At 39.8% G+C, this 9764-nt stretch overlaps 1 protein-coding gene across 1 annotated transcript; it reads right to left on the bottom strand.

Annotated features, from left to right (window-relative positions):
• Positions 1 to 951: 951 nt before the first annotated feature.
• On the bottom strand, positions 952 to 8247 carry prdx6 (peroxiredoxin 6). The gene is made up of 5 exons (XM_015398314.1): positions 8046 to 8247; positions 6387 to 6543; positions 5334 to 5477; positions 1217 to 1363; positions 952 to 1106 (listed from the first exon to the last, which is right to left on the bottom strand). The coding sequence occupies exons 1-5, from the start codon at positions 8135 to 8137 to the stop codon at positions 981 to 983; spliced, it is 666 nt and encodes a 221-aa protein (XP_015253800.1). The 5' UTR covers positions 8138 to 8247; the 3' UTR covers positions 952 to 980.
• Between the last annotated feature and the right edge of the window lie 1517 nt (positions 8248 to 9764).

Below are 9764 nucleotides of genomic sequence, written 5' to 3'. Positions count from 1 at the left end.
GCAACACTTTCCTCCTCATGTCAGCATTTTGAAGTTCTTACAGAACCCTGTAGGGCTGCAGCAACAGATAAAAACTGTAAACCAGGGATGGGTAACTCCTGCTGCCAGGTGCACACCCCTTTTTCCAGGAATCTGATGTTTTGTGGTCGTTCTCATTTCCTTTAAATGTTGCCTGCATCTAAGTTTGTGTGAAACATTGTGGCTGCATACCGACCTGCATGCATATAAAAACAATTGAGGGTCATCACTCAGCACAAAACATGGAAATATAAGCTCCATGTTTCAGGTGCGCAACAGAAGGCATTTCGTGTAAAACACAAAACAGTCAAACTCTTTGAGGAATTTTAGGAAGATGCAACTTTCCTTTCAGTGCAAGAAACTGGATACAGAGACCCAGAGATTTTAATAACTTCACTGAGGTCTGGTTTATCCAGAACTTTATGTCAATGTGAACTTTTAAGAGCCATTCATTTCATTCAGCTGTGCTGCATCCAAAACATGCAGAGCAGATCTTAAGGACCAGGGAGGGAGATCCCTGCAGCTATTTAAAGACCTATTTTTGGAGGGCCGAGAACAAAGGTTACAAAGCAAACTATTCCTCACATCTGATGGTTTCTATAAGTATTTCAATTAGACCTAAATACATTTTATTTCTTAATAAGATGTGGCTTCAACTCTAAATAGTAACCTCAGCTTCTGAAAATGAGTTTTTATTTAATTAAATCTGGTTGCTGCTTTTACTTATAATTGGTTTTTGTGTAAGCGATAAGGTGTACGATTAACGCCATCTAGTGGGAGAGCAAAGTACAGCAGCGACCAGATAAAAGTTAGTTAAAAGCTGGAGGCTGACATCTAGTGCTTGGTTGTACCAGAAGATCTTCCCCATATCCACATCCAGAATTAATCACAGATTTGTATAAAAAAGCAAGCAATAAAGAAACACAGTTTGTTTTAATAATTTTATTTTTATTTCTCCGTCCTCAGATCTGAGTGGTGCGCAGGTATTTCTTCCCAGAAGGCAACTCTTTGGTTGCTACTCCTTTGGGGAAGAGAGCGGTAGCCTCAGAATCTGGGAGTGAAGGAATGACCATGACTTTGTCACCAGGCTGAAAGTGAATAAAAAACAAAAATTTATAATAGATTTTAAACGAGTTGGTTTCCATCCAGACAGTTAACAAAAAAGCTTGGCTCTCCATCCATAATTCGGACTTCCTACCTTCCAGTCGACAGGTGTGGCCACCTTCTTCTGCGCAGTCAGCTGCAGAGAGTCGATAACTCTGAGGATCTCATCAAAGTTCCTCCCTGTGGTGGCCGGGTAAAGGATGGACAGCTTCAGCTTCTTGTCTGGGCCGATCACGAACACCTGATAGGCGACACAGGTTAAATATTAGTGAACAAGTCCATGGACGGAACCACGATGCTGGCTTGATCATCACGGCTGAGTTCAAGATTTTTTGGCATCTTGAAGCTTAGAAATCAAGACTGAAAAAGGAGCGCAGTTTGTGAGCATCTGTCTTTTTGACTCCCGTCAGACAGGAAAATAACTCAACAGTCTAAAGGCTGATTAATACAGCTCTATTCTAGACTTTACAGATGATAAGGGAGGCTTTTAGTACAAATGCTGCATTCAAACTGCAGGAAGGAACCTCTCTTCCAGCAGCTGATGCATCATTAGCAAGCATTTAGCTTGATGCTTGTCTTCAGGAGCTGGCATATACCGTCAGCCTGGCCCACGAAAAACTGCATCACTCACATCGTCATAGTGATACAAAGGATCTTCTCATAGATCTAATTATAATAAAAAAAATTATTTAGCTTCATATATCAATTTAGAAGAAACAAGTGGATGCCAGATGTGTAGGAGGACATTAAACAGGAGAAAAGAAATAAAGAATAGTAAAATATTGGCATGTCAAAAACAAGGAGGAGGAAAAATAAATTGAAAACTAATTTTCTAGAACACAGATGTCAAACTGGTTCCAGAAAGGGCCATGTGGCTGCAGGTTTTCCATTCATATCAAGTCCTCATGTTTACATTTTACTCCCTTGATGAGATGAATGGAGTCTGGTGCGATCGCTTGGTTGGAAAGAAAACCTGCAGCCACACGGCCCTTTCTGGAACCAGTTTGACACCACTGGTCTAGAACATATTTTGATTTCAAGTTCCTTCTTGTGTAAATTTTTTTTTTCCTCTTAATTAAATCAGGTCTTCAATTAGAGGCCTCATCGATGCCTCCAAACCAGCTGATTGGCTGCTGGGTGGAGAGTTTTCTAGGATTCAAATCAATTTTGAAAACTAGCCTGACCCGGAGCAGGTTTTCCTTTCAAAGTACGTTACCATGACGACTAGGGGTATAAATCACACCCATCATTGCGATTCGATTCAGTATCGATTTCCTGACCCAACGATTCAATTATTTTCGATAATCAAGAATACACCACGATACGATTTGATTCAATTAATTGGTTCATTTTTTTTTTTTTTACATCTTACAGGCTAGACAATGTTTCAAATTTGAAATAAATCAATGAAAGCTGTAATATCATGCATTTTTTTTTTAGAAACAACAGCAAATAACAGAAGTAGAAAAGTTGCACTCCACCTATTCCTATTAAAACCTCATTCACTGAAATAATAATGCCCCTGCGTTATAGATTCTGAAAGGCTTTGCATCAAAAAATACTGCACAAAATCAGTGCAATGCAATACCTCGGCTCCAGACGTCCCGCCCCCTCCACAGACGCTCCGCTGCTCCTCTCCCAGATTGTAGCTGACCGCAAACAGTGCCGCAGACAGGAGGCCGACTTAGTTTGTTTTTATGACCGAAATTGCGGCAAAGAACTCGTGAAGTTTGACCCGCTAGAAGAGCGAGGTGCGCGAGAACGCTGGGACCCTTTTTCCACCTGGATCTCCGCTCTTTTTGGCCCTCATGTCCCTCCGTCGTCGGACTAAACTCGTCCCCACTTCCTCGCCGCCTCGGCCGTATCTAGACCCACAGCGTGTAGCTCAGACCACGCTTCAATATTGAGCATGAATCAAAAATGTCTGCATCAAGCTCACTGCAACACACTGCTGTAAGAGTATAACCAGGAAGCGAGGTAGGAGGGCAAAATAGGTTTAGCGCCACCGCAGCACGGGAGGGAGAATTACGCCCAGGAGCAAATGGATAAAAATAGCCGGGGGGAAAAAAAAAAAAAAAAAAAACATGAATGGATTCTCTTGCGTCGGATCGTCGCTGTTGGATCGATGCATCGATTATTATTTACACCCCTAATGACGACTGACCTCGCTAATAAATCCACCTTCCTGATAGAGGCGGCCACTGTAATGATAGCTTTACCCAACAATAATTTTTTAAAGCTTATAAAGAAAAAATAATTTAAATAGTGAAATCTGTTTCAACTACTGACCTGGTTATAAAGCTGACAAAACGATCAGATTTCTGTAAAGCTTTTTTGTTTACAGCCTGCAGCACTTTGGCCCTGCGGAGGATGTCGTATTCTTTAATATAGTCGGACAGAACAAGAAGGAATTGTAAAATATTCTCCATCTATAAAAAAGTTCAAAGTACATGCTGGTTGTTGCTTATGGCCGAAAAAAGTCGATGTTTATAGATATGCATTAAAATGAAGAAAAAAAACCAAAGAATTTTTAAAACAAATCAAAAGGTAAAAATTGTTAAAGATTGATTATTAGGTCTGATTAGTAGTGATGGATCCAGCAACAGCGATGCGTAAGTGCACGCATCGAGTCCATAGATCAAAACACTATTGGTGCGCGTGTCGTTTCAACAGTCATGTGACTGATCCAGGAGTTGTTTCTGACTGAAGACTGACTAAAGTGTGTTTAAAATCATATCTGTCAACATGATGCATCTGCTAAAAACACGTCTAATATTTTGCAGTTTATCATTAAAATGATCAAGAATTTTGGAGCAGCCTAAAAGGAAGATTCAGACGTTGCGTTTTTATTTTTATTTATTTATAGTCATAGTTTTCCTCTCAGTTATCACTCAACTTATCACTTAAATTAACTTATTTAAAGTTACTTTAAAATTGAATCTTAGTTTACCATTTTTACTGTGCTTATTGTTGTAAAATTCAGATTTTAAATCCTAGTCTACAAGCATCCTCATTCACATTTTCCATAAATTATTTATTGGCTGCATCTAAAATATCAAAGATATTTTCAATTTAAACACAGATATGAAAAAATAGAATATAACCTACAATAACTTATATGATATGAATGTACTGGGTCATCAAATCCATTCAGTTTAGTCCAAGTTTAGTTTAGTTTTGTCCAATAGTGTCTTAAAATGTCCAGCAGGTGTCAGTATTCTGCGAGGCAGTATCGATGCAGTTTCACTACAGCTTGGCAATGTGTCAAAACGCTTCAAGCTGCCTCATTAACCCATCACTACTGATGAGTGATTGAAACTGCTGCACCGTGGGTAGCACTACTGCCTTGCTGCAAGAGGGTTTCAGGTTCTATTCCCGTCCTGGGGTCTTTCTGCATGAAGTTTGCATGTTCTCCCCAAGCATGCGTGGGTTCTCTCCGGGTACTCCGGCTTCCTCCCACAGTCAAAACACATGACTGTTAGGTAAAATGGCTTCTCTAAAATTCTGCTTAGGTGTGAGTGATAGTCTGTCCTGTTTCTGTTTGTGTTGCCCTGTGATGGACTGGCGACCCGTCCAGGGTGGACCCCGCCTCTCACCTGTAGACTGCTGGAGCAACCCGAGCACGGACAAACGTGACAGAAAAGGGATGGACGGATGGATAAATTAATTACATGCTCTTGCAGCAGTGTGTCGCAGGTATGAAGATGATATTTTTGATTTATGCCTTATATTGAAGCGTGGTCTGCGCTATGTTATTCCACGCCACAACACAAGAGGGCCAATCAGGAACTAGCTGTGGGTCTGGATACAGCCAAGGTGGTGAGGAAGTGGGGGAAAGTTTGTGCGACAACGGAGGAACATGAGGGCCAAAAAGAGGGGGAAAAATTCTCCCAGCGTTCTCGTGCACTTCGCTCTTCTAGCTGGTCCAACTTCATTAGTTTTTTCCCATAATGGCAGTCATAGAAACAAAACAAGCCGGTAAAGAACAGGAAATACACAGTTTAGAGCGGATGCAGAATAGACCAATCAGAGGCCTCCTTTCTCTCCTCCCTGCGGTACTGTCTGTTTTCACCTTCAATTTTAGGGAGGTGCACCTGCAGAAGGGGAGGGGGCGCATATCTGCGTGAACTCCGACACACATGCAGACGACCTGGTTTCTGAGCGTAATCAGGGCTTTAGTGATTGAAAGTGAGCAGAATGGTTTTTCTTACGCAGCGAGCAGTCAGGGGTTGTCCAGCTTTGTTCCTCTCGTCAGGATCCAGCATGCCCAGCTGGACGGCAAGCTCTCGCTTCTCATCAGCGATGATGGGGTACGGCAGAGAGCTGTCGCCCTCGTTAGCATACGCCATCACATCCTGCAGAGAAAAAGCACATAACTTAGGCCAGAACATTATTATTAGGAGCTTTAACTGTGAAATCAAAAATGAAATGCTTTTTATTTTCTACTGGAGGTTTCTTCCTAGTAAAAGAGTTTTTCCTCTCCACTGTCGCTACAAGCATGCTTAGTGTGAGGGATTGCATTCCAGTCAATGTGTCGATGCAATCAACTGGTTTTCCTTAGATAGAAAACTTTGAATCAATCTGACTGGATGATCTGGTGAAGTGGAAAGTACCTTGAGATGACATGATGTGAATTGGCACTATAGAAATAAACTGAATAGAATTTACACTGCCTGCTATTTCATGATACATTAGTGGGGGTCATTAGTTTTATTTCAATAACCAGAATAATGTCAGCTCAGGGGGCGGTTGGTGTTCTTTACTAGCAGACCAGCAATAAAAAGAAAACTGGATCATTTCAACATCTCTGCTGTATTTTTAGACACATGAACAGGTTCTAATGTTTAACTTCAGCAGCGTTTTACTGCCGCTGAGCGACTCTTCATGGATTCAACTAAAGTCACTGCTTCTTGTTAAAGATTTCTAGAAGTAGAAAATGATGAACCTTGTTTGATTACTTACAAACCAGGAAAAGTTACATTTCCTTTAATGGTGAAACATTTCATTAAAAAAAACGTTGCTAAAAGCATAAACTAAGACTAGAGAGGCGTCTCTATGGCTGGAAAAAAAGAGAAACTAAACTGGACTTTGACCCAACAATTAAAGTCCATGGGCCGAGGTAAACAGTCATCCTATAAATCACAACCCAGGTTCATCTTTATCCCACCATCCCTACCCATGATGGGAACAATTTAATGCAACGACCCATTAAAAAAATGAAACCACAACCAATAACAAAGGAGCACCCTCTGCGATTCCCTCACCTTGCTCCATTTTTTATGGTCCTCAACATTGTCTATGGACAAGGCGATCATCTTCACTCCTCGCTTCTTGAACTCATCTTTGAGCTTGGCAGCACGTGCAAGCTCAGTGGTGCACACAGGGGTGAAATCTGCTGGGTGGGAGAACAGGATACCCCACCTGCAGGAAAAAAAATTATTTAATCAATCAACGATGGATAAACTTCCTGCTAAAAACCATGAAAAGGCCATGACTGGTCAGCACACCTCATTCAAGTCACATGTTTGATATGCTTCTGACCGAGGCACATGATTTCTCATGCTCCCACTTCCTGTGCTTACAGATTCAATTCTATTCAGTTTATTTCTATAGCACCAATTCAAATCACGTCATCTGACGGCACTTTACAGTTCAACCAGATCATCCAGTCAGATTGATTCAAAGTTTTCTATCTAAGGAAAACCAGCTGATTGCATCGACTTATTGATTCTTCAGCAATCCCTCACACTAAGAATGCTTGTAGCGACAGTGGAAAGGAAAAAAAACTCCAGCAGAACCAGGCTCAGTGTGAGCAGGAATCTGCTGAGGTTGACTGGGGTTCAAGGAGACAGAAGCAGACATAGAAAAAGCAGCTGTGAGAGAGCGGATAACCTGAAGAGTTAATATCATCTACAAGAAAAGAAATGAGACCAAACAAAAGAGCATGGCAGCAATCCAAAGCAAATATATTCTTTAAAAACTTGGCATCACATGCAGAAAAGGGAAGAGAAAACTGATCCCTACAGGGATCCAAAAGATCACCTGATAACTGGGTGACCAAAATCATACCACTCCCTCCACCCCATTGCCCTCTGGTTATAAAACTGTTTCAAAACAAACTCAAATGGACTTTGTTCTGGGCTATCCTGGAATTCAAGCTTGATCCTGCTTTGGCAGCAACAAACCTGATTGATGATAATCATAGCATTAAGAAAAAAGAAAGATCTAGGACGCAGCTTCAACAGACGCCTTCCTCTCCCAGTCCAGCAATTATTCCCACTGACAGAGAGAAAGAAACAAGTTATTTTCCAGTTTCCCTAGAGGGATTGTTTGCTTTTTTTCCCAAGCAAAGAATTTGGACATGATGCACGTGTTCGTCTTCCAGGCAATCCACAAAATTTGAATCCAGAGGTTATTTGCAACGTGTTTTTTTCCGGTTTTGCAAGATTTTTCTCGCAAAAAAAAGTTAAGCAGCAGTATTTTAAAGTTCCCTTTAAGTTTTAAGCACTTTTAAATGCATGATAGAAACAAACATTGGACAAATGTAAACATTTTAGATTTGCATTTATCAGCAAAGCGTGTTTTTAAAGCCTTTTCATGAGTTATTTGCTCTAAAAAACTGATAGAACATTAGAAACATATTCCAGAGGTAAATGGTTCAGGTATGTCCTGCTTGTGTAATAGTAACTGTTGGCGGTTTTCCATTTGGCGTAACGGTTTGGACAGAAAAATGGCATAATTAAGCCAATAATTATGCGTAAAAACTGTATTCATTGCGTTCGCATAAAATATTAGATCGTAATTATCCTGTATTTAGCGACCATATGTTGCAGTTTTAGAGAAGAACAGTGAAAGATAAAAGAAAAATTGAGAAATATGCACACACAAAAAAAAGCTGAGGTATTGTGAGCATGCGCACTTACGAGTCGCCCAGAAAATCGTGAAATTTGATCTTTCCAGCGGTGGTGTCCGCCTCGAAGTTTGGGAAAACGTCTCCCAGCAGGATTCCAGGCATGGTGGCTCCTAACTGCGGCTGGCAAACAGGAAGAGAGAAGGCTGGCGGACTGGGCTGGATGCAGCTGAACTGCGATGGCTCATCAGGGCCACATGAATGACAGCAGGAAAGGGGAGGGGCTAACACAACTCTTATCGGGACGCTGGCCAATCAGGGAGGAGGCGTTCTTTATAAGCCTAAATATTACTTCCTACATTTTTATTTTAATAAGTAAAGGTTTATGAAAGCACACGGATACCTCTTCTAAAAGTTAGAGGAATCGATTTAATGGACGATAAAATTCAGCAGATAAGGAAGTTTCAGTGTGATTTTCTGTAATTAAAGTTTTTTTTATATAAATTGGAGGAAAGCATGGATGCATTCTGTGTTTAAAATAAAAGAAACGGTGCTTAACTTTTAAATTTTTCTAAACATTTACCCTTGCAAAAACAATTTTTTTTGTTTAAGGATCTGAATAAAAGCAAGAATATTTCACCCAAATATGAAGATTGTTTGTTTTGTTTTGTTTTTTAGATTATTTTAACACAAACCTAACATTATGCATATGCTTTTTTAAATATAGCATATGTAGTTGTATTATAGTAAATATAGTTTATTTAGAATTTAAAAACTATACTTCTGATTTCTTTTTTTTCTTTATCCCTGTCATGTTCATCATTATGGCAACAGAGTTGGAATGTGAGCGCCGTGCTCTGCTAAACACTTTTGCTTTGCCAAGGGAGGCTTGTCAGGATGAAGAACCTCCCTCGATCATCTAATACTGTTTATAATTTATTTAAGATTTACTTTTATTACAGAAGTAGGATTAGTAATGCAAAACATTACTGGTGGACAGGGGAAGAGAAGGAAAAACAAAAGAGCAGAAATACAAAAAAAAAAAAAACATACAATCAACTTCTGTATCTGCAGAAGATTAAAACTGTCTGCAAAGCCGAGGGAGAACCTGTAGGAGCTTCTGCAAACAGACATGCAATCTGGAGGGAGCAGAGAGGACCTCAGCCCAGCAGCCATCCCGAAGCACAGAGTATACTTCAGATTTCTAAGTATACTTAAAGTATACTTCCAAATTAATACTAATGAGTGTATTTATCTCAAATACATCAAGTTTATTGTTTAAATTGCATAATATTAAGGATTACCTGCATGTGAAGTGTAGAAACCAGCAGGGCCTTGTTTTAATTTATTAACTATTTAAACAACTGAAACCTAAAAATGTTTCATCCATGGTTTACAATGTTATGGTAGCAGAGATTGATATCAAGTTTGTTTCAATTTGGTAACTTTAACATAGTAACACTGATGTACTGGCTTAAAAGCCTTTTAAAGAGCATTATTTTCCACATCATATGTTAAAATTACAAACTTCAGTTTATTTATAGGTAAATTATATGGTAAATGAATAGTGGGTAGAATGAAAGAAAAACTATGGTTACATTTTAATAGTTTTGCATACAAATATCTGAAAAGTGTGGATGTAGTGTTGTACCGCTCTCATTACTAAATACCCTTGAAAGACTATAGTAAAACAGACTGCTTTTGGAAGGCATCTGCGTGTATTTTAACATCACAGACCAGGCAAGAAATCACTGATAAGAAAAGCATCTGAGAGGCTCGTGGTCACTTTGGT

The sequence above is a fragment of the Cyprinodon variegatus genome, unplaced genomic scaffold (genome assembly GCF_000732505.1).
Source record: "Cyprinodon variegatus isolate N-32 unplaced genomic scaffold, C_variegatus-1.0 Scaffold926, whole genome shotgun sequence".
Taxonomy (NCBI): Eukaryota; Metazoa; Chordata; class Actinopteri; order Cyprinodontiformes; family Cyprinodontidae; genus Cyprinodon; species Cyprinodon variegatus.
This window is presented reverse-complemented; position numbering and strand designations above follow the sequence as displayed.